Raw genomic sequence first — 25,130 nt, forward strand, 5'->3', positions numbered from 1 at the left:
TCTATCTAACAAGGATTCTTTCTCATGGTGCATTGTGAGTGCTAAACAGTCAACACAGGCCACACATCCAACATAGTGTCTGGCACTTACAAGGTGTTTGGTGAGAGTTCATCTCCTGAGCCAGATCTGTCACTTCTTGGTCCTGTTCCTTCACTCACCACCATACACCTCTTGGAGGCAAGTAAAAGTGTGTTCAGTGTACATTCAGAGAACCTTCAGTGTGAATGATCAGATGTGATCAGTGCAGAGGTGCAAATATGGTGGTAACCATGGCAAAGTTGGCATAGGCTCAAAGTCCCTAGCTCCCAACATGGGGTATTCAGACAGTTCCTCGGATTGCTCTGGTTGTGTTCATTCTTAGTCTGGGCTCACAATGCAGGCTGATAGGTGGATGGGGTTTGAAGCTTTCCCTTCATAGGCTGGAGTAGCATTCTCTAACATCACCACAGAGCTGGGTATGGTAGGGTAGGCTTTCTTGTGTGGCTGATGGCCTATATCTCAGGGTGTAAAATTTGGAAAGGACCTTCCTAAGGCTCTAAAAGAAGTTAGAACTATGCTTTTGCCACTTGGTGATGGCGTGGTTGTCATTTTCTCAGTAGTAGAGAGGTATCAGGACCAACAAGTTTCTGTGGTTCCTGATTTGCCCTCCTTATCTATTTTTCAACTTTCAAAATTTATTTGTTAATTTCTTGCATTTGAAGTACTATTTGATGACATCATTGGCCTGAGACTCTTTGCCATAGTCCTTAACCACAACACAACTGCAAGCAACCACTTTAGGGGATTTCCCTCTCAATCTATTTTGCAGAGACCTAGCCACTCCACTAGGTTTTTGTTGTCATTGACCTTAATAAGGTTGATTTGGTGCTCAGCACAAAGGGCCTCCACCAGCTTGACATGCATGGGCTCATTGCAGTTGGATACAAGCACACACAGATCAGCTTGGCACTTGTCTAAGGCTTTGGCATCTATGCAGATTCCACGTGCTAGGCTGTTGTGGATGAGGGCGGTCTTCAGCACCTCTTGTAAAGCTGTATTAATGTCCATTACACCTCCAACAGCAATGCCTTCTTCAGCTATGGGGGTGGATTATGGGTGATGCCAAATCTTGAGTGCACCCAGCCTCTGCCTCCATGTGGCCTGTTGGCAGCTACAGACTTATTTCTTACAATTAATTTTTTTTGGGGGGGGAGCTGGTCATAGGTCTTGAGCTAATGGCCTGGGCACTATCTCTGAGCTTTTCTGCTCAAGACTAATGCTCTACCACTTCAAGAGACAGCTCTACGTCTGTTTTTCTGGTGGTTAATTGGAGATAAAGAGTCTCTTGGACTTTCCTGCAGGGCTAACTTTGAACCACAATCCTTAGATCTCAGCCTCCTGAGTAAGTAGGATTATAGGCATGAGCCATGGTAGAGGACAGGAAGACAAAAAAGTGATAGGAAAGTAGATAGATAGATGATAGATAAATAGGTAGCCGCACTCTTCCTTCTCTAAAGAACCCATCCCCCCTGATAATGCCCATGAGAGCAGCAATAATCTGCCCTCCTTATCTTACAAGAACCCAAAGAGATCTGGCAGACTCTCAACTCTCCCAGGAAGGAGAGAAAATCCAACCCCTGCTCCAAGGGCTTCCTGGGTGGTGTGTCAAAGATGTTTGCTCAAGAACAAACTGCTCATTCTTTGTCTTGACATCTGCTAAGTCCAGGTGCTGACACTATTTTTGGAGCTGAGTTCAGGAATTATTTCCTAGCATCCCAAGCAGATCAAAAAACCCTACAATTGCTGTGAATCTCTGTGTGTGTTTAAATGTATGTGCCAAAGCTTGTTCAGTGGTAGACAATATTAGCCTGATGTTGAGTCTTAAAGCATTCCCTGCCTGATCTTCTGCCCTTTATCATGTCACATGACTCCTTGTAGAAGGGCATTTCCCTTAGTACAGTATGGCTTGAAGGTGCTCTTCTGGGTGCTCGGCTCTCTGTGTGCCCTGGAATGGGCTGGCTTTCTGACAGGATCTTAGGGAGCATCATGGTTCAAAGAAAGTAAGTCCATGAGCCTGTGTCCAATTAACCAACTACCTAAATTCCAGATGTGGAGCTGTGGCTCAAGTGGCAGTGTGTAAGCCTTGAATGAAAAAATTAATGGACAGCATTAAGGCCCTGAGTTCAAGCCTCAGTACCCATGGTGGGTGAGTGGGTGGGTGGGTGGATAGGTAGTGATTGATTGACAGATAGATACATAGACAGATAGATTGATAGATAGCTCGGTAGATAGGTAGATAGATATATACATAGACACATACACATACATACATACATACATACATACATACATACATAGATTACTATGAATTGGCAACTAGAGGAATGCACTGATTAAATATATCAAATTTAGAATATATATTTTAATATAACAATGTTTTAAGAAATGAATTGTTATTTTTAAGAACATACTAAAATACTTACAGATGAAATGTTCTAAGGCTTGAATTCTTGCACAGTAACTTAGAGCATTGTGTTATGGGAGGTAAAATAAGATTTTTTATGTATTAATTCAAGGCATGTAGTGATAATTGCTGGAATAAAGAACTAGACTCAGGCCTATGAAAATATATACAACATTCTATTTAAATAGAAAAAGACCTACCCCCATCATTTTAGGGAAATCACATGAATACTCACTGGTTGATGGCATTATCAGTTCCATAGTAATGATATGATATGATAAGCAGTTCAAAAACAGAAAGGCAACTATTAACAGAAAACAAAGATAGAGGTAATCAGAAATCATACTAGAGACCTGTTTTCTGACAGAAATGACTATTACTGTCATAACCCCACACAAGGAAGTAACAACACCTTACCTGACCTACATTCTCCTACTATCTGGCCTAATTTTTTTTTTGCTAGTCCTGGGCCTTGGACTCAGGCCCTGAGCACTGTCCTTGGCTTCTCTTTGCTCAAGGCTAGCACTCTGCCACTTGAGCCACAGTGCCACTTCTGGCCATTTTCTGTATATGTGGTGCTGGGGAATTGAATCCAGTGCTTCATGTATATGAGGCAAGCACTTTTGCCACTATACCATATTCCCAGCCCTATCTGGCCTAAATTTCTTTAGTACATACCAGATATCTCATTTTACTTTTAGTGGAAATTGAAGAGAAGAGTTTTAATGTTAATATAAATCCACTACACTAAAGGAAATGAAACCAGAAATATAAATGTAACACAATTTATATAAATCTATACTGCCAAGAAATCTTTCAAATATACTTAAGACTAGTATTCAAAATTGCAACAGATTACTATGCCACACAAAAACACTTTTATAATGCTGAAGTAAATCATACAGTTTCCTTCATTTAACCACCTACAAAATTTAGTATTTTTATTGTTTACTTCATTCTCATAGTTGATTTATCCATTATAATTCTTCATATACAACAAATTTAACTGAATTTCAGGGAGAATGTCCTTCATTGTTTTGAAGACAAAGGAATACTTCAGGAGTACTGAAGTTCTCTTTCTAAATAATATCCTTTCTTACTAATATTCTATACCAAATATGATACTTGCCTGATGCTTAAATATCTAAGTTAACTCCCTTTCTTCTAAGGAATTATTGTAAATAACACACTAAGAACGAATCCCTTTCTTGTGTAGCTTAAGACTTTCTTCATTTTCTACTTTGCCTAAGATTTCTTGGTGTGTCCCAGGAAACCTAGTTCCCTGCACATCATAGATCGTGCTAGGATTGTAAATGTGTTTGCTAATTCAGTTAGGCTTGTTTTGTGCTTTTCATAAAAGTCTCTAAACCACTTAAATATGCACACCACTTGACAAAGGCCTGCATTTATAGCAGAGGTCTTCTGAGACTCTCCTGTTTACCAAAGATGAGGTAATTCCCAACAACAGCAACAAAAAAAACTCCAGAATGTTCAAAATTAAAGCCTCACAGAAATAAGGAAAAAAGTATATGAAAGAAAGAGATGATAAATGTGGGTGATAAGAAACTTATATTTAAATTGGAGAAAAATTCGATGTTTTAGTCTGATTTTAAGAGAAGCTCCAGATTTTCTCTGTTCAGCAGATTGCTTCTAGGAGTTAGCATTACAACCTTGGAAGTCTTGTTCACTTGGTCCTGTTGCAATTTTTCAGTTGATGCCAATGTTTCCATTGCTTCCCAGTTTTTCTCCCAAAGGTCCTAATCATTTTTAGAAGGAATGATTTCAGCTTATCCATTATTGAAAGATTTTTTGTTTTTATTTCATCAGTAGTTTTGCACTTCCTTTGCACTGCATTTGCTCATTACTGCAATGGGAAAATATGTATATTAGAAAAAAGTGTTTAGAATTTGAATGAGGAAAGGGGTTTACGTTTCATGTTTTAGTATAAGCACGTAACACCAGTTTGAAATATTACTATGCACATGTGATAAAGAAGAAAGCATACAAAATAAACACACAAATAAAGACTACAGGTACACCACATATTAGAGAATTAAGGACAGAACAACATATAAGTATTACAGAAAACTTCCATGAAATTTTAAAACAAGATCCAACATCTTTCAGGAGACAGTACACTATGATATTTTTCCCTCTAACTCTGTTTTAATAAAATTAACATATTTCCAGTCTATCTAGGAATCATATAGAAACTCATTATGTTCTTTCTCGGCATGGTATTTATACTACAAAACAAACTAACACAAATTATATAAGCTACCTGAAGCAAATGAGAAAGTTCGGAAACAGTGAAACAAATTATCTTTACAAGAAGCAAAGGTTACTGTAAACAGCTCAGAAAGATGTCGATTTTAACACAATTTCATTAGCAAATATACACAAAAACAGTTTACTATATTTCAGTCTTATATGATAAGTACGACTCTAAACATACAAAGCCAATAATCAACTTAATTAAATACTTAGGTGCCAAACACTTTACGTGGTAACTATAAATCCTCACCAATCCCTACAATTTATGAGTTACTTATTCATTTTGTAGATGAGGAAACCACAGCTGAAGATTAGATTCAAGGCAATCAGTGCTGCGGCTGCTGCTGTTGCTATTGCTGCTAACATATCACGTACTCCTTATCTCAGAAACCCAACAATAAAATACAGGTGTTAATAGTATACTGGCAAGTTTACCTCAAGTTTTTGATTAAGCAATGCTGTTAATGATACTACACAACACAAAAAGGTCAATTCACATACCTAATTTTGACAAACTCAGGAAAATCCCAACTTGTTAACAATTTCATACATAGAAAAATTTAACTTACATTATAAACCACAAATCCATTTAATATCAATATCCCTTAAATTACCTTTTTAGTCTTGCTTACTACTTAGTAACCACTCTGTGTCCAAATTTTTTCCTCTCTAGCACGAACCATTAGTCTCTACTTATCGGTTACCATCTTCTGATAAAGTGAATTTATAACATTTACCTATATTCACTATTAATCTGTTCAATAAAAGTACTAGAGAATGTTCCTATTTTAATATAAATGTTAGTATAAACATTCTAATGTTACTAGTAAATTACTAAAATTTGTACTACTCAGTTTTAATATGGAAATTTCTGAAGCCTTGAAAATTTGAGTAGGAAGCATTTAAACTTGGAACACTGGCATTATTTTTCATCTACAGAAAGGCTAATCTTATTAAATAAGAAAGCCTTCTAATTTTAAAAGTCTAAGTTTGAAGAATTATTATTACAAACATGAGTTCAACAAAATCAACTGCATTTTAAATTTAAAAGAAAAATATTAAAGACACAGTAATTACAACTGCAGTATGTTATTCCAAAGTATAAATGACATTCCATATTAAAATATTTCAATTTAAAATGCACATAATTAAGATGATATTTCAAAGCACAAAATTTGGCCTTCTCATCACTTAAAAAATCTCCTTTCCCAGTAAAGTTAACAATACGTCCCCTAAAGTTACACATGGTACATCAATAGTAGTTTCTTACAAAGATTTAAAACATCTAAAGTGCGTATAGATTCATGAATCATCTCATCTTTCACCACTTAAGCAAAGCTTCATTCTCATGAAGATTTACTTACATTGTTTTTCTTCTTTCTCTGGTGTTCAACAGCATTCTTCAAAGCATCTAACTCATTATGGAAACCAATTATTTCTTTCTATCTTTCTGAAATCCTAAATCAGAATGTAGATATGTATTTTAGGTAATCAACAATTTTAGATAAACCTCTATACAAGTTAAACATTGGGTAAATAGCAATACAATTTAAATACCTGCTTATCAGTATTTGCTACTACAAAATAAAAACAGTAAGATGACAATAAAAACTAACTAAATGAGGTTTTGAAAAATGTATTAACCTGGGAGCTAAGCTTTAGGATGTCATGGAAACCTCATCCTATGTATTCTTAATTTTAGAAACTATTTTTAAATAAATTTGTGCACATAATATATAGCATGCTTAGGTTTGTGCTAAAGAATAATCTCAAGCCCATATGAACCAATTCATGAACTGGTTGTTACAATTGAATAGTTAGAGCTATAACAGCGAATGCTATAGCTCCTATGGTTTATAGCTGCTGCTTCTTTTTTTAACCTAGATTGCAATAGTAGCTATTTTCCAAGTGAAACTGATAAAGTCAATACCAGGTCAGTAGCTGTTGGGGACCCAGTTTTTGTGGGATCTCTCTCGACTTCCCCTCGCTAGGGGGGAGGGGCTTGTCCACCCCTTCCTGGGTGGTCCTCTATTGCTCTCAGGTTGGAGCGATGGCCACAGGTAGCCTCGGTAGCGTGTGGTCACAGGGTGCCCCAAAACCACCAAGAACGACACAGACGCGTGGGTCCCTGGAGAAAACCTCTAGGGCTTCTGTTTATTCAAATGAGGAGCCTCCCAGATATACCCCAAAGGCGGGCACAAGAGAGGGGCCCCTGATTGGTCCCAAGGAGCTGTCCCTCAAATGATGTGAGGAGACTTCCTTTGTTGGCAGAGGTCCAGCCCCCTATGGGTGGGCCCCTGGGGTACCCCTCCGCCATAGCACAAGTGCTAGCCCCAGGGACAGGAGCTTCTCTTCCTGTTAAAGACAGGAAGGGGAGGGACAGGCCGAGGTCAGCTGTGGCCCCTTAAAGGTGCAGCTGACCCCAACAAGTTTTGGCCTTGGTGGGGGAAGGGCGCCAAGAGCAAGACGCTGCCCTTCCTGCAGCCCTGGGACAGTGTAACAGCGAGTCCATCCCACCTTCCGGCCTCAACCGGAAGGGAAGCCCCCGCCCCTGGGGGGCAAACCAGTGCATGCCACCATGATAGGACTGTCCAGCCCACAAAGGAAGTTTCATGACATCACCTGATGGGCAGCCAGACTTAGCCAATGGCCTAAGTCCTTCCCATTCCCACCATTACCGCTATATAAACCCCCCTCCCAGTTAAATCCTTTGAGACGCATTGAACCATCACAGCGTCTCCCTGATGCCTTCTTCTGCCTCCGCTCCTGACATGTGAGGGGATGGGGGGGAGGGGAGGCTTCAGCAACCTTTCCTCAACTTAGCATATTTCCATAAGAGTATGCCTTGGCCTTCTGCTGGTGGAAGGCAAGGCCGAGTGCTCTTTCATAGGTTTTGGGGTTCAAGCATTTTCCCCAGGAGATCAGGGAGAAAGGGATCTGTCAGATCCTGACAGGTAGCTAGATAGGTTGATAGGTGTAGGTAAGTAGAAAGAAAGAGAGAGAGAAAGAGAGAGAGAGAGAGGCAGACAGATAGAAATGTTCTTTCTTTTTTGCCATTCCTGGGGCTTGAACTTAGAGCCTGGACACTGGCCCAGAACTTCCTTTGCTCAAGGCTAGCACTCTACTACCTGAGCCACAGCGCCACTTCTGTTTTTTTTCTGTTTATGTGCTACTGAGGAATAAAATCCATGCTTCATGTCTGCTAGGCAAGCACTCCACCACTAAGACACATTCCCAAACCCCTATTTTCTTTTTCTTAAAAGGAAGAAAATCAGTTATGATTTTAAGTGCCTCACATATAATAAAAACATATCAAAGTGACTTTGTTGTTCTCTTGCATTTTTTACCCAATATCAGAATTCATATTTTTTGCCAATAACATAGTTATTTCTCAGAAACTAAGAAACCTAGGTAGATTCTGAATCCATTTTCTGTTATGTTGAGAGTAGCTTGTGTGCAAAGCTAAGAATAAGATCATGTATAAGGAACTAACAACTAGAAATAAATCACATAGCTATTTCTTGAGAGCTGCTTGGAGATCCCAAGGGAAGAACACAGTTTTTCATATACCACTGATCAAAGAATGGTACTTCTCTGTTAGGGAAGGTTATTCTCTACAGAAGAATGTGCAGCTTCAAGAGGGACACACATGAACAACTAAAGAAGGGGAAAGTGACAACTGGATCCTGCCAAGCCAGCCGGCAGTGAACGGGAATCCTGACTGAGGGCGGGGGCGAGGATTAAGGAAAAGGAAAAATACAAGACAAGAGAAAAAAGACAAGAGGCAAAGATGGGGTACAGGAGGTCTGCATCTCGAGATTGAGACTCAAGACTGTAGCGATGTTTATTCTTATATTCCAGCTTATATACAGTTTGACAACTAGGAAATAGCATAGGATTAACTAAGGTTTAAGAAAACAGGAAGGCCCTGAAATTGGTAAATAACAACAGACAGTAAAACAAGATATGGTTGAGTGGTTTACATAACAGACTCTTGTTGACATAATAAAACATCTCGGGATTAGTACTGTCCTTCAAGTAAACCTTGTCATTTTCCAGCAAACTTATCCAGCTACTTTGGTAAGCTGCATGGCAGTTCCTGAAAGAGCTCCCTATTTCCCAGCAATCTCACTCCTGGAAATATACCCCAAAGCCAATAAACAAGGCCACACTAAAGCTACCGGTAAAATCATGTTCATTGAAGCAATATTTACCATAGTTAAGATATGGAATCAGCCCAGATGCCCATCGGTAGAGGTAGATAAATGATTCAAGAAAATGTGATATATATATATATATATATATATATATATATATATGACAATAGAATTCTATGCTTCCAACAGAAAGAATGCTATTGCCCCAGTCAGAAAGAAATGGAAAGACTGGGATAAAAGTATATTAAGTAAAGCAAGCCAGACCCAAAGAAACATAGACTGCGTAATTTCCGTCATTGGTGATAATAGCTGCAAAGTTATGAGCATGTGAGTATATAACATGATGCTTATTGAAATGAACTCCAAGAAATGGAAGAGGATTATTCCTTTAGTGTACTATTTGCAGCTAATTCTTTCCTTTATTTTGTTCATTTGGTTTATTTTATGTTGTAACAAATTTCAATTTCTCTATCCTTTGTCTTATGTATAACTTTCTCTGATTTGGAGAAGAGAAGGGGAAATCACAGAAATGGTGGAACAAAGGATGAACCAATGCACCATCAATACCAGATTCTATATTGGAAACAGACTTTACAGCTAGGGGTCATTGGATTCAGGGAGGGGGAAAATGAGTGTAACTAAGAGTAAGAACTATTCAAAAAGAAGTGACTCATGACCTTACTTATGAAACTATAACCCCTGTGTACATCACCTTTAAAATAAATTTAGTAAGAAAAATAAATTCAATAAAGTAGTAACTGAAAACTTGCCAATCTCAAGGGAGAAAAAAATCTCACCTTCCTGAGAATCATAAAGAAAAGGATCTAAGAAGAAATATACAAGAAAAAAGATGAGACTGAGGAAGTAACCAGAAGTCTTCCATCAAGAAAAAGCTCAAGATCAGATGGTTTCACAGCACAATTCTATAATAATTTTAAAGATGAAGTAGCACTAATATTTCTCAAGCTTTTCCATGAATTGGAAACAGATGGAGCAATTCCAAACTCATTCTATGAAGCCAATATTATACACAACCCCAAATCATGTAAGGACAAACATAAAAATAATTACAGAATAATTTATCTGATGAACACAGATGCAAAGCTTTCCAATGCAATAACAGCCAATTGAACCAGAAACAAATGAAAAAATACATACATATATAATATATATATAATATATATATATATATATATATATAATATATAATATATATAAATATATATATATATATATATATATATATATATATATATTATGGCCACGTAGGCTTCATCCCACGGATGCAAGCCTGGTTTAAAACATATAAATCAATAAACGTACTTCATGATATTCACAGGGCCACACACAAAACCCATATGATCCTTTGAATAATTGTATAAAAAGACTGAAAAAATGCAACATCAATTCATGTCAAAACTTTGGAGAGGCTATAGATATAAGGAACCTTCCTTAAAATAGTAAAGTTATAAATGACAGACCAACAGCCAATATCATATTGAATGAGGTAAAACTAAAAACATTTCCCCTAAAATCAGGAAAAGGCAAGTATGTGCACTCTCTCTAGTCCTCTTTAATATAGTTCTGGAATTCCTACTCACAGCAATCAGGAAAGAAAACATACATTAAAAAGATTTACATAGGGAAAGAAGAAATTTAAGTACCCCTTTTTGCAAACAACATGATCTTATTCTTCAAACAACCCAAAAGCTCCATCTCCAAGAGCTAAGAGCTTAGAGATGATCAACGAATATGGCAAAGAAGCAGAATACAATATTAACTCACAAAATCAGTAGTCTTTCCATATGCTAGCAATGTACAAGCTGAAAGGGAAACCATGAAAACAACTCCATTTCTAATGGCCTCAGAAAAAAACAAACACAAAAAACTATGAACTAACCCACCCAAAGTGATATAAGAGCTTTATAGTGAAAACTAAAGAAGTCTGAACAAAACCAACACAAATAGCAGGAAATGTAAATACCTTTCATTCTTTCATGTTCACAGATAACCCAACTCAATATTGTGAAAATGGCTAATTTGCTAAATATGGACATACTGCCAAAATGACATACAATGGCCCTGTTCTCTGGGGCCATTGAGGCCTCTGCATGAAATTTTGATATATTGTGACATGAACGAACATGGAGTTGTTTACTATATTGACTAAGGCTTATGATAGAGAAGAATGACATCTATTACCACGTGTTCGCAGAAAGGTGCATTATCAAAATAACTTGATCTACATTTGAAAGCTTAGAAAAAAATAACCTTGTTTGAAGGTGGAAGTTCAGAATGGAATTGTGAAATTCAGTTTTGGCATTTAAAGATTATAGGTTACAGCAGCATCATACCTTCCTTAGGTTATACTAAATGAGTACATTTGTACAGGCCTCTGTGTATGGAATACCTGCTGAAAACTGTTTGCATCAACCAGCAATACTCTGTGCCTATAATGGATATTGGATGTGCGAATTGACCCTATGGGTATGCTACCCTCATATGTTTGGTGGACATCTCAATAGCCTAGAAATTTTTCTTGGCATTTCACATTTAACAAGAAAATTGTATCCTCTGAGGCAATCTAGTTGCATCTTCCCAAATGGCTTTCATGCAAATACTATCTTGACATAGATATCAGAACAAATATAACTTTCATCTCAGGGACTTCAGTATCTGTGGTCTTGGTAAAATTATAGCACCTGTGAGGAAGAAGAAAAATAGGCAAACATGTTTTCAAACTCTTGTTTTTCTCCTGGATGCAAAGCCTCAGATGCAGAGCCTCAGGGAAGAGTTTTACACATTCTTCCCTGGGGATGCACAAGAGGCTTCCATGGGCTACAGTGTAAATCTCTGCCAATAAAAAGACACATATGCATACATACAGACATATATGAATCTACATACTTGGCACTGCAACCTTTACTTTCAGGCAGAATTTCAGCTTGGCAGATGCTTCAGGGATGGGCACTTTGATCTTTATACTCATTCTTCTCCAGCTTCCCCATCCTTTCACGTCCTTGGCTGGCACTAGCTGCTTTTCTACAATGAAGCATCGAGCACACATGAATGGAGATGTGCTGATTGCTGGATTTTTTCCTCTTTACACTTTAGGAACAGATAGCAGTAACACTGATGGTTCCAGGAAGGAAGACAGTAATCCGTAAGTAATTTACCATTCTATTTCCCTTTACTGTTTTGTTTTCAGGATTGGCAATGGCTGAGGGAACTTGGGTGTGCACAGCAATATCCTCTGTCTTCTATACTCTGACCTCCTATCCCTCCTATGCCTGAAACTGCTCAGTTTCACTGAACTATCTTGCAAGTACTCGAGAGTGACTTTCTGCATGTCAGTGGAAGACTCTTGTTTCATGCAGTGTAGCTTCTCCTTTCCAGGTCTGTAAGTTCTTCACTTTATTCCAAAATCCCTGTTTTTCCTGCATCCCAGCTATCATGGTTGATAATGAAGTGATGTTATTAGAGACAACCTGAGTCAGTGGCATGAATTCTTTACCCAAAGGTTACAGAAACCTTTCCTTCCCCACTGGCCAGTGGTCTGAAAAATTTTCTTTTTTAACAAGCATTTTGAGGAAATAGATTAAAATTCTTATTGTAGTCTGGTGACTCATGACAGTAATCCTCTCTATGCAAAAGGCTGATATCTGAGGATTGAGGGTTGAAGCCAGCCTGGACATGAATATCTTTGAGAATTTTATCTCCACTTACCCAGACAAAAGCTGGAAGTGGAACTTTGGTTCAAGTAACCAAGTGCTTCCCTTGAGCAAAAAAGCTCAAGGAAAGTGGCCACACTTTGATTTCAAGCTCCGGGACACTGACACCTACCCATATACACATCTCTCTCTCTCTCTCTCTCTCTCTCTCTCTCTCTCTCTCTCTCTCTCTCTCATTCTCAGTCTCTTTTACTGTAGACAGAATTTACTGTATAAAACTAAGCACTGTGTCATTATTTCATGTCAGATATGGTCCACAATCCAATTATTACCTCAATTAAAATAAGCGTAATGTTTTAGCCTATTCCCTGGCAAATAAAAGTAAGTATTCAATCCATCAAAGTCACATGTTTTGAATTGCTCCTCCTAAATTTCTCTGCTCTTTATGTAGGTTTATCTTCAAAAACTACCAGTTTGTTTTAGCCTTGGCTTTTGCTATTGAAGAAATCAACAAAAATTCTCATCTTTTACACAACTTGACTCTGGGATTTGATATCTATGATGTTCAATTTGGACATTGGCTAGCATTTAAAAATCACTTTACTTGCCTCTTTAGGAAGTACAGGAGTCCAAACTACTCCTGCATGAGAGACAGCAAATCGATAGCAGTGATTACGGGACCATCAGGATTAACATCTTCCGAGATTGGAACGTTGTTGAGCCTCTACAGGTATCCACAGGTAAGGGTGGGAAAGTGGGAGGTTACTAACTAAATGTATAATTTGGTGCCATTTCAAGGGATAGAAGAATGATAGGAAGATACTAGATGTGTGAGTCTAAATAATTTTGTGATATCAAAAAATGAGTTCAAAATGATTAGATATTTATTGTTCCATGTGTAGAAAAGACAATAGAAAATTTTAGAGCAGTTTAAAGGGATTCTTTTCTTTTGAAGCAAGAAACAGGAAATGATTTTAAAGTGTGGAGATGTGTTGACCAGTGTTCTGCTAGCTCACACCTGTAAACCCAGTTACTCAAGAAACTTTTATGTCTACATAGCCAGCCAAAAGCAGGAAGTGAATGTGTGACTCCATTGGCAGAGTGCTAACCTTGAGGGAAAAATTCAAGTTAGTGCACGAGACCCTGAGTTCATTGTACTCTACTGGCTGGCATGCATGCACACGCACAAACACACACTCATGCAAGATATTATGTTGAATGAAGTCAGGTTCAGAAAGAAAGAGGACATCCGTCCTCTCATATATGAAAGTTAGGGCTAAGATATGACTGTAAAATGTGAAATCAGTATGGAATACATAAAAAGTCATGTGTGTATATGCATAATCCATCTTGCTAGTTGATTAATTATATAGGATGGAATCCCAAGGTGTAATATGGCAGACCAAATAAAAGACAGTATAAAAATATATGAACAATGGAAAGCTGAAGCTTATCTTGTCAGAGGGTGATAGATATTGAATGCACATTTAAAAGTGCAGAGAAATGGGGAGTGGAAGTAATTGGGTGGGAAATACAACATAAGATTCAACGTACAGTTATAAAAATGGACTTAGAAAAGTTGGAATGGGTGTGGTTGTAATATATAGAAGTCATAGAAATGGCAAAGATCAAATGTATGTATGAGAACATTGATACGTTGCACTACTATTAAAAAACATTTGAAAAATTTTTAATGAAAACAATCTTTCCATCTAATTTTATTGGTTACTTAGTTTTTATACTTCACTAGAGATTGTGATAGATGGTAATATTCTCATTCTTGGGCTGTCTAATTTTCATTCCTCTTAGCTTACATTTGGGCCTTTTGATCATACCCTGAATGACCATAACAAGTTCCCTGCTCTCTATCAGATGGCCCCAAAGGACACATCAATGGCCCCTGCCATTGTCTCCTTACTGCTTCACTTCAACTGGAACTGGGTGGGAATATTCACCTTAGAAGCTGAGAATGGTTTGTGGATTCTACCTGAATTAAAAGTAGAAATGGCCAAGAGCAGACTTTGTATAGCCTTTGAGCTAGTGATTCCAACCCATGCCTTTTCATATACACTCAAAATCATGTCCCTTTACAACCAGATTAATAAATCTTCAGCAAATGTTCTCATCATATATGGTGATGATGAATCCCTACTAGATTTAATGAAGTGTGTTGAGCAAGTATTCATAAAAGGCAAAGTGTGTATATTGAACTCACAGTGGGAGTTAACCATCAGAAAGAAGTATTTCCTGCTAGGCTCCGTCCATGTACCTCTCATTTTCTCACATCATCATCCAGCTATTTCTGGATTCGCAGATTTTGTCAAGGCTGTTAGCCCTTCCAAATACCCAGAAGACTTTTTCCTTGCTCGGCTGTGGTTTCTCTCTTTTAATTGCTCCAATTCTGAGTCTGACTGTGTAACGTGGGAGAACTGTCCTCGTAATGCCTCCTTGGATTGGTTGCCTAGGCATAATTATGACCTAACTATGTCTGGAGACAGTTACAATATACACAATGCTGTGTATGCTGTGGCCCAGGCTCTACATGAGACGCTTCTTTATCAAACAGAACAACAAACCATGGGAAACCAAAAAGGAACAGTGCCTTCCCCTGCACAGGTAAGACCTTCACACTTGGATTGCATACATCGTGAGCACAGTCACTCTCTAGAGGGGTTTCTCACTTTATGAAATGCAATGTTTCAAGTATGTTTCAAAAATACAAGGCACTATACCTGATTAAGTTTTGTGATGTGCTCTACACATGTGTTCATATGATCTTAAGCAAAAGCAGGTCAATAACAAGAAAGGCATGTATTCCATGTCTTATGAACTCTTAGTTACAGATAACTTCACCATGCTCATAGCTAATGTTTGAAAACTGTAAATTCATCTTTCCCCTTTTAGTTTATTAAGAAGTAGCAAAGGTGCTGGGCTAGATTCGCCTCCTCTGGTGTGGAAATGCTAAGCTTACTCCCTTATCAGTGCTCCCCTTTTCATCTCTCCCCTGGGCGCCCAAAACTCGGGCGGCCAAGGTGGAGTGAAGGGACACGGGCAAGCCTAAAGTGCACGCGGCCAAATGAGATCCCCTTTTCCTCCCTCCTTACCCACCAAGGAAGCCAGGCGCACATGGACCTCGGAGATGCTTCGGAGAGCAATCCGGTTTATTCAGGAGGGGCTCACAGTAATATAGTAGTGATGACAAGGATTGAGCATGAGCTTGTAATAGGCTGGCGAGCTTGTCCATCCAAGAGCAGCTCCCAAGGACCTCCCTCATGGGCTAGCTAACGTCACTTCCCATAGTACTGCCCTCTGGGCAAAGCCTGCAAAAAGGGAGCACACAAGCTCTCTTGTGCAAGGTGGGGGATGGTCTCAAAGCTACCCCTTATCTTCCGGACCCAGAAGGAGATAGGTGTGGCTTACTTCCACACTGCCCCAGGACTGGAGGAAGGGCGCCGTCTCGGGAGCACTCTCATCGCCCTTCCCCCCTTAAGACCAAGATGAATCCCCAACATCTTCCCCTTTTATTTTTTTTCTTTTGAAGAGCAGGAGGCGCTTTACTTGAGGCGCGCCATGTCTTAGGTTGAAACCCCCATGGAGGATCTCACTCATCTTCGGCTAACGCACTAGCACTTCAGGCCAACCTGCCTGCCGGGCCGGCCAGCCCGATGAGGGGACTCGGGGAGAGTGAGATTGGCACTTGAAAGAAAGCCCTGTTAATTTTCTCTCATGCCAGCAGACCTCAGTGAGCAGTGGGTCCTAATGGGTGTGTGACCAACCTCATGGGGTTCCTAAATGGCTGAAGGCCAAAGGCCACTTGTTGTCTGGACAGCTCTGGCTTTTCTCTCCCAATATAAGAGACCAATTTGTCTAGCAGAGGGCAATGCAAACATAATGCAAATGGAAGCATCAAGCAGACATGAGCTTAAGCAATCCTAACACAAGGTAAATGCAACATGAGCAACTGTAACACATGAGCAATTGTAACACAGGCACAATGCAATGGAGGGTCTCTTATCTGGCTCAGTCCATAGGAGATAGAGGAGTCCTGGTCCATTTCGGTGTCACTCAAGGTAGTACAGATGGCTCTCCCTTCCCTTGATGGTGAGGTAGAGGCAGGTTCAGGTCCTGGCGATTTGGCAGCCAGGGTGCTGGTAACTTAACGATTAATGTTAGTAAACACTTTATAGAAAACATTGCAGCAAGGTACCAATCCCTTGCTTATTGTAACCACTTACCATAAAACATTAAGGTGTCCAAACACTTTACCTCCTATTTCCTTCCAATGGGGACCCCTAAGATAAGCAGCAAGGGGAGGGCAGAGGAAAGAACAACAGTGTTCAAAATTTCCCTTTAGTTCTTGTGCAACGCTGTGGGACACGCTGTCACAGCAAACATTACGCCAAAAGGCGCCAAGCAAAGTCCAGGGAAGAAACAAGGCCGACACTGGGTCCATCGCTGGTACAGGTAGGCTTTCCCATTTCTCCATTGAAAAATCCACCATGGTCTTTGTTTTCCTGAAGAGAAAACAAGGAGACACATCCCTCAAGGGCAGGTGCCCTTGGGTGGTCATTCAGGCGAACAATATTTTATGTCTCTAGCTGGAATCCAGATGGGATTCGGTTCCCCAGTTGGGAAAACACATGCGAAGCCCCTTCCTGCACTGATAAGTGGGTCCAGGCTTCACCATGCTCCTGTAAGGGGGTTCTTCCAATGGACTTCCACCTTTATGTAAGGTGTTTGGCTTGACCAATGTCTCTGGAAAGCCGACAGAGGTTGGTCCTTAGAGAAATTTAAAATATTCAGTGTAAACATCACCGTCCTCAGCTGGTCATGGGGGCTTACCCCTCTTTTTGTTTTAATAATTGATCCTTCAGGGTCTTATTATGCCTCTCAATTATGGCCTGACCCTTTGGGTTGTATGGTATTCCAGTGGTATGTTTAATATTTCACGTTTGGAAAAAGGCCTGTAAAGGCTTGTTGATGAAACAACGTCCATTATCTGTCTTTACCTGTAAGAGGAGCCCTAGGATAGCAAAGCATTATACGAAGTGGCTCTCAGCATGCCACAGTCTTTCCCCCGAATGTGCCGTGGCCCAGCACGCATGTGAATGAGTATCTATGGACATAAATATATATTTCAGCCTTCAAAAAGGAGTGTAGTGGATTACATCAGTTTGCCAGATATCATTAGGCCTTAGGCCTCTGGGGTTGATCCCCGGAGATTGCAGAGGAGGGACTTGCAGAAAGGGCATCCATGACTTGCAAGTCCTAATACTCTTTTTAAGTCATTTATAGGAAATGAACGGAATCTCTGAGGCAACCCTCTCCAGTTTAAGTGTGTACACTCATGGAGTCCTTGGGCCATTTGAAGGTTTTGAGGTTGTGCAATACCATTGCTATAATAGTCCCATTAGTGGCCAGCTGGTCGGCCATAGGATTACCTTGTGTCAGGTCCCCTGGCAGTCTTTGGTGTCTGCAAATGCGCTGTAAGAATATAGGCTCAGTCTGCTCTTTTAACAGAGACCTGACTTGGATCATCAGAGAGGTGATTGTGTTTTCATCTTGTTTAATATATGAGGACAACAGGTTTGGTAGCAAATTAACCACATACAAACTGTCAGAAAACAGGTTCATTGGCTGTTTGACAGGGGTCAGTGCCAGGGCGACTGCGTACAGTTCCTTAAACTATGCAGATCCAGTAACTGCCTCAAAGTAATGGGTGTTTCCTTTCCCATCGGCAGGAGGGGAGGTGGAGCGTGCCACCACCACAGACCCCGCTCTTCCCTCATCTGTAAAAACATTGGCAGCCTTGACAAGAGTCCTGGTAGATAAAAGTACAGGACGGGTCCATTGTAGACTGGAAAATGAGGTCATCCCACCTCGAGGTGCCATAATGGCAATCTACCTTTCCCATAAAACCCTCCAGGGTACTGGAAACCTGTTCATTATTCCTTCTGATCCATTCAAAATCTGACAGCCGGTAGGGAACGGTTAGCACATCGGGATCTCGCCCATAATGTCTCAGGGAAGTATCCCTGCCCTTGATTACCAAGTCAGCTACTTGGTCTAGCTGGGAATAAACCCTGGGAGCTCCTCCCACTGATGCGTGCACCCATTGCAGAGGCTCGCCTGAGTGGGTAATAGTGGCTGAGGAAAACTCAGACCTGGGGAGGATCCAAATGCAAAGTGGGCACTCAGGCTTGTAGCGGGCCAACTGTGCCATATTTAGGGCCATTTGGATTTTCTGGAAGGCTCTTTGAAGTGATGGAGTTATTGTAATAACATCAGTGGGCACATTGCCCTTCAAAGAGTCATGGAGCGGAAGCAGATCCTCTGTAGGCAGGGGAAGCCAGGGTCTTAACCAGTTATTCTCCTCAAACAATCTTTGCATCTCCACCAGAGTATAAGATGTCTGGAAGGATAACTGGGGCTTAAGGGGGCACACAGAGTCTAGTTTAAGTTCTTCCCCCAAGATCTTAAAGGGGTATACTTTCTGAATCTTGTCACTGGCTATATGCAGTCCTCCTCTTTATAGGAGTGTTTGTAGCTTGCCATAGGCAGCGTCTAGCTCTTGGACATCTGCTGCTCCAATAATGATGTCATCCATATAGACATATAAAATAATATCTGACTCGCTCCTAAGAGGTTGAAGAACTTGTGACACGTAATATTGGCAGAAGGCAGGATTATTAACCATGCCCTGAGGAAAGACTACCCACTCATACCTCTGGTCTGGCCCCTGGTAGTTAACCGAGGGCATGGAGAAATCAAACTTTTCACAATCCTGGGGGTCAAGGGGAATGGAAAAGAAACAGTCCTTGATGTCAATTATAATGAAATTCCGATCCTGAGGAATGGAGGGGATCCATGGCAGCCCCCATAAAGGGGTGCCGGCGGGGATTATCAGTTCATTAATTTTCCTTAGGTCCTGTACCATTTGCATTTACCTGAGGCCTTGTCCTTGTGCTCTCTGCCTGTGAGCTATAGTTTAACACAGAGAGAAAACACTGCAGGAAAGCCTGCAGTGCCACAGCACGGGGGTGGGATGCAGGCAGACTGCTAACCCCACCCAGCTGTGTGAAGTTGCCAGAGGTCTTCCAGTCTCTGAGTCCCCACCCAGTCTCCAGGAATTTGGCACGGCCCCCAGCAAGGGTGGGCACAGGAAGGAGATCATCCCGACTTAGCAAGCACTGATAACAAAAATATAAGATCCTGTCTCTTTTTCCAAGAGCCACACATTCCAATCCAGTGGGTTTGGGGCCGGCTTTGGGGGTGGAGAGAGCGCTCAAAGCTCCATGCCCACAGCCGCCGGGCCCCGTGTATCACCAGCCCAAAAATTCTAGCTCCAGGCCGCTAGTCGCTGCCGCCGCCACCGCTGCACTTGGTGGACCCAGAAGTGGAAAACTCTGAGCCCGCCATATCCAAAACATTGCCAGGGCCATGACCTCTCAAGGCACCTGCCGCCACCTTGGGCCCCACATCCCAGGAGCCCAGTGCGCAGTGCACGCAGCTGCTCGAAATTCGGGACTTTAAAAGTCCCCAGCGGGTGGGGGGGGGGGCCCAGACCAGACAGACAGCTGCCTCTGCCCTGCCTGGTGCCAGGAGACACACAAAGCTGTGCACAGCCCAGGGCTCGGATTCACGCCCATCCCCGCGTTTTGGAGGATGAACCTCAGTATTTCAAGAGGCAAATTATTCAACCTGTTTTGACTCTGTCCCATTTTCTTTGCTGACCTGATGGGAGAAACACGTGTCCCGGAGACTCTACTCCAATTCCCTTAGGGCTTGCCGGTAGCTGCCATACTCGCTCCCGTGGGCTCTGGGCCCCACGCTGGGCGCCAATTGCCGGGCTAGATTTACCTCCCTGGTGCGAGGATGCTAAGCTTACTCCCTTATCCGTGCTCCCCTTTTCACCCTCTCCCCTGGGCGCCTGACCCACGGGCGGCCAAGGTGGAGGGAAGGGACATGGGCAAGCCTAAAGTGCACGCGGCCAAATGAGATCCCCTTTTCCTCCCTCCTTACCCACCAAGGAAGCCAGGCGCACATGGATCTCGGAGATGCTTCTGAGAGAAATCTGGTTTATTCAGGAGGGGCTCACAGTAATATAGTAGTGATGACGAGGATTGAGCATGAGCCGGCGATAGGCTGGCGAGCTTGTTCGTCCACGAGCAGCTCCCAAGGATCTCCCTCATGGGCTAACGTCACTTCCCATAGTACCGCCCTCTGGGCAAAGCCCGTGAAAAGGGAGCACATGTGCTCACTGGCGCAAGGTGGGGGATGGTCTCAAAGCTATCCCTTCTGGTTCCAGAGGCAGAAGGAGATAGGTGTGGCTCACTTCCACACTGCCCCAAGGCTGGGGGAAGGGCAGTTTCTCGGGAGTGCTCTCATCGCCCTCCCCCCCTTAAGGCCAAGATGAATCCCTAACACAAAGAATATTCTGCTGAGCAGAATTATCCACATTTTTCATAAGTGATCTAGAATAATTCCAACTTTTGTTTTAAAATTTTAGCAGTCTCAAATGATACACAATCATAAGATTAATGGCTGTGCCAAACTGCAGGTAGGCAATTTAGAATTGTTTCATTCATGATTTTATGTAGAATTAGTTTCCCTTAAAAATAACACTTCTAATTCCTTTCTGAGTGACCAAGGTTAGGAAATAATATTTTTATTCCTCCTAGATTTTCTTCTGGGATACCTTATTACATGCCTCTTGTAAGCCTTAATTCTGAATGTGAGATTAAATGCAATGAGGAGCTGTTCTTAGTTCTAGTTTTCTGTCTTAGCTCTGGAATAAACTTCACCATAAGATGATGCATCTCTTTTAGCTGCATGCTTTCCTGAAAAACAACCAATTTCACAACCCTGCTGGAGACCCAATCATTTTGGATGAGAAAAGGAAGCTGGAGGCAGAGTATGACATTGTGAACATTTGGAATTTTCCAGAAGGTCTTCAACTTGAGGTGATAGTAGGGAAATTTTCTCCACGTGCTCTACATGGCCATCAACTGTCTTTATCAGAAGATATGGTACAGTGGGCCGTAGGAACTACAGAGGTGAGTTGGATCTAAACATAATGATTGAAAAACCTGAAGGTAAGCAAAGTTCAACATTAGATTGTTTATCAGGCTTGGTGCCAGGAACATCCTCCTGTAATCCTACTTACTGAGATGGCTGAGATATGAATATCATGGTTTGGAGTCAGACCAAGCCTTTAGGACATTTATCTCCAATTAACCAGCAATAATGATGGAAATGGAGCTCCAATTCAAGTTGTGAAACACTTGCCTTAAGCAACTAACCTCAGATATAATATACATTTCCTGAATTAAAGCCTTAGATCTGCCACATGTAGCCCCAGAAATTTATATCTTATGTATAACACATTTAATTAATTCCAACCTAAAAATTGTATTCAGTGACTTTCAACTAAGGAAGGAACAAAGTAATTTAACATGGCTGGGTGCTTGTGATCATATCTGTCATCCTAGCTACTCAGGACTCTAATGTTCTCTGGTCTAAGATTACAGGTCAGGATAAATCCGAAAAAGGCAGAAAGTTTGTGAGACTCATCTCAATTCACCACCCAAATCTGGAAGTTGAATTGTGGCTCAAGTGCTAGAGTGCTAATGTTTATTAAAAAGAGCTCAAGAACAGTGCCCAGTCCTTGACTAAAAACCCAAGGATCAGAGCAACAAAAAAATTAAATGTTTCAAAATGTTGGTTTAGAATATTGTCTTAAAATATAAATTACACTTTATCATGGTTCTAATATCCTGACAAAGTACCTGAGGAATCACTTTATGTGGGTGAAAAGTTGATTTTGTTGCCTTCTGTGTCAGTTTCATTCATTGATTAGTTGGTCTGCTATTTAAGCATCTGTGGTTAGAGGTATCATTGAGGGGCCTGTGTGAAAAGAAGATTCTCATCTCATTGATACTGGAAAATAAAGAGGGAGAGATGATGGGAATGCAGTTCATATTACCTTACACAAGGGAGATCTGTGCTGTATTTTACAGCATTTAGAGGTTTAAAGGGGATTCTTCCTCTCTTCTCTTTACCATGCGACAGGTGAGACAACATATAATGACATGAATTCAAGACAATTCCATAGGGCAGGAAACTAGGACTTAACCTTCTTACCATTAATTTCCACCTTTAAAAATTCCCACATTACTCAATAGTTAAATATGTAAGAGTTCAAGGTGATTGTACATAAATGTTTGAAACTCATAGGAACTAAAGTCAGTTACAGTCTTCAGTTAATCAACTAGACTTACTTGCATGGGAATATTGTTTAATAATCCAAGTCTTAAAATACTGAAGGTTTTAGAGTGTTAGATAAAAACTGAATAGTTACTGACAAATATCTGATTTCCCTCAGACTCCTCACTCTGTCTGCAGTGAGAGCTGTGGTCCTGGATATAGGAAATCTCCTCAGGAAGAGGAGGCTTTCTGTTGCTTTGATTGTACCCCTTGCACAGAGAATGAGATTGCCAATGGTACAGGTAAGCCCATGACTTCAGGAGAAATAGTTCATCTCTCCCTAGATTTCCTTAATCCAACAAAGTCAATGCAAAAGTTGTATATTAGGATTACAGAGCCCATATTCCTTTGCCCTGTTGATTTAACTGTGAGAACTGATGGCATTCCCAGTTGAAATACCACAGTTCACAATTTGAAAAAAAATTATTAATATTTTCTAGTTTATGCAGGCAAACTTATCTCCAGGAAATCCTTCTTGTCACTAATCATTAAGTTTAAAATTCTAACAGAAAATTAATCACATCATATTCAGGACAGTCTTCGCCATAAAAGACACATTTTATTCATACAGGAAACACCGATTGCGCACTTTTATTTCATAGTGAAGAGAACTGTTCCTGCAACAGAGAAAGTGTTCAGAAAGATGGAATCAGTTTAAGAAATGAGAGTGAGTCTAGTACATACAATTGCTTTAGTGAATCAAAGAGTGTTTTCTCTGTTCCCATTACTTCACACATGAGTAGGAGTGTAAGCATGTGCCACAGATATTGAGTGTTAAAAGAACACATGTAGGAAAATTCATGCCATGTCATTCACAATTTTCTATATGGTTACAGAATTGTGCACAGTGCTAAATGTTAAAAAGAGTGACAAAAGATTTCAAACAAAGGGTGTTATGATATTAGCCTGACAAAACTGGCACATTGGTGATACATGTGGTAACCAAAGAGGAAAAAACAGGATGAAAAAAATAGCTTACATAAAGAAGAATATGGAAAGTAGAGAACGTTCCGATGTAGAAAAAGAAAGTACTTTTATGATAGGAAATGTTAACGTGTTAGGATTATATTTAAGTGAACAATTTCCTAATTTATTTGAAAAAAATGAGTGGAACTAAACAATAATTAATGATAGATCACAATTCTCACCAGATGTGGAGCAGTGTATGAAGTGTCCAGATCATCAGTATGCCAACACACAGAGAAACCAGTGCCTCCTAAGAGCTGCAAGTTTCCTGGCTTATGGAGAGCCCTTAGGGATGGCCTTGGCATGCATGGCTCTTTCCTTATCTACACTAACAGCAGTTGTTCTTGGGGTGTTTGTGAAACATCACAACACCCCCATTGTCAGGGCTAATAACCAGGCTCTCAGCTACATCCTGCTCATCTCCCTCATCTTCTGTTTTCTCTGTTCCTTGCTCTTTATTGGCCGCCCCAACTCAGTCACCTGCATTCTACAGCAAACCATATTTGGAGTTTCATTCACTGTAGCTGTTTCTGCTGTCTTAGCCAAAACTGTAACTGTGGTTCTGGCCTTCAAGATCACGTCTCCAGGGAGAAGGATGAGATGGCTACTGGTATCTGGGGCTCCTAACATCATCATTCCCATCTGCACCCTGATCCAAGTGATTCTCTGTGCAATCTGGCTGGTATCCTCTCCTCCCTTCATTGACACAGATCCCCACTCTGAACATGGCCTAATCATCATCCAGTGTAACAAGGGCTCCCTCACTGCTTTCTATTGTGTCTTGGGATACCTTGTTTTCCTGGCCCTGGCCAGCTTCACTGTGGCTTTCCTGGCCAGGAACCTGCCTGACACCTTCAATGAAGCCAAGTTCTTGACCTTCAGCATGCTGGTGTTCTGCAGTGTGTGGCTCACCTTCCTGCCTGTCTACCACAGTGCCAAGGGAAAGGTCATGATATCTATGGAAGTCTTCTCCATCTTAGCCTCCAGTGCAGGTCTCCTCTGCTGCATTTTTACCCCCAAGTGCTATGTCATCTTATTAAGTCCAAATAAAATTTTTCTGCATGGCTACAGGGATAAAAAACACAGAATTAGAACTAAGCATTTTTAATACTTAATTCATATATTTGATTTCCGTATATAATTTCTGAACTAAATCTACAGTCATTTTCCAATCCTACATTTGTTTACATTATGGAAATTAAGTCCAGTGAATGAGGGTCTATTGTTTACAAATATTCTTGGGCATTTTTTATTTCTTCTATTTAATATGTACTTAATCTTTTTCCCCTTTTCTTAGTTCCTTTTGAGCTAGGTCCTAGGTGAAGAGTTATGTGTAGACATAATGACACATAA

At 40.7% G+C, this 25,130-nt stretch overlaps 1 protein-coding gene and 1 pseudogene across 1 annotated transcript; one reads left to right on the top strand and one right to left on the bottom strand.

The window, feature by feature from the left end:
- Nucleotides 1-667: 667 nt before the first annotated feature.
- On the bottom strand, nucleotides 668-11,941 carry LOC125366939 (annotated as a pseudogene).
- LOC125366940 (vomeronasal type-2 receptor 116-like) lies at nucleotides 11,940-24,885 on the top strand. Its single transcript, XM_048367629.1, has 6 exons — nucleotides 11,940-12,037; nucleotides 13,162-13,285; nucleotides 14,355-15,161; nucleotides 21,374-21,601; nucleotides 22,930-23,053; nucleotides 23,963-24,885. The coding sequence occupies exons 1-6, from the start codon at nucleotides 11,940-11,942 to the stop codon at nucleotides 24,883-24,885; spliced, it is 2,304 nt and encodes a 767-aa protein (XP_048223586.1).
- Nucleotides 24,886-25,130: the final 245 nt, after the last annotated feature.

This window comes from Perognathus longimembris, chromosome 18 (assembly GCF_023159225.1).
Source record: "Perognathus longimembris pacificus isolate PPM17 chromosome 18, ASM2315922v1, whole genome shotgun sequence".
In the NCBI taxonomy this organism is placed as follows: domain Eukaryota; kingdom Metazoa; phylum Chordata; class Mammalia; order Rodentia; family Heteromyidae; genus Perognathus; species Perognathus longimembris.

What these genes read in the sequence shown, in the direction of transcription:
- LOC125366940 (XM_048367629.1), top strand. Translation starts at nt 11,940, where the DNA reads ATGAATGGAGATGTGCTGATTGCTGGATTTTTTCCTCTTTACACTTTA. An exon ending in AGGAAGGAAGACAGTAATCC is followed by an intron (nt 12,038 to 13,161) that starts GTAAGTAATTTA and finishes TTGCCTCTTTAG; the next exon opens with GAAGTACAGGAGTCCAAACT. An exon ending in CAGTGCCTTCCCCTGCACAG is followed by an intron (nt 15,162 to 21,373) that starts GTAAGACCTTCA and finishes CATCTCTTTTAG; the next exon opens with CTGCATGCTTTCCTGAAAAA.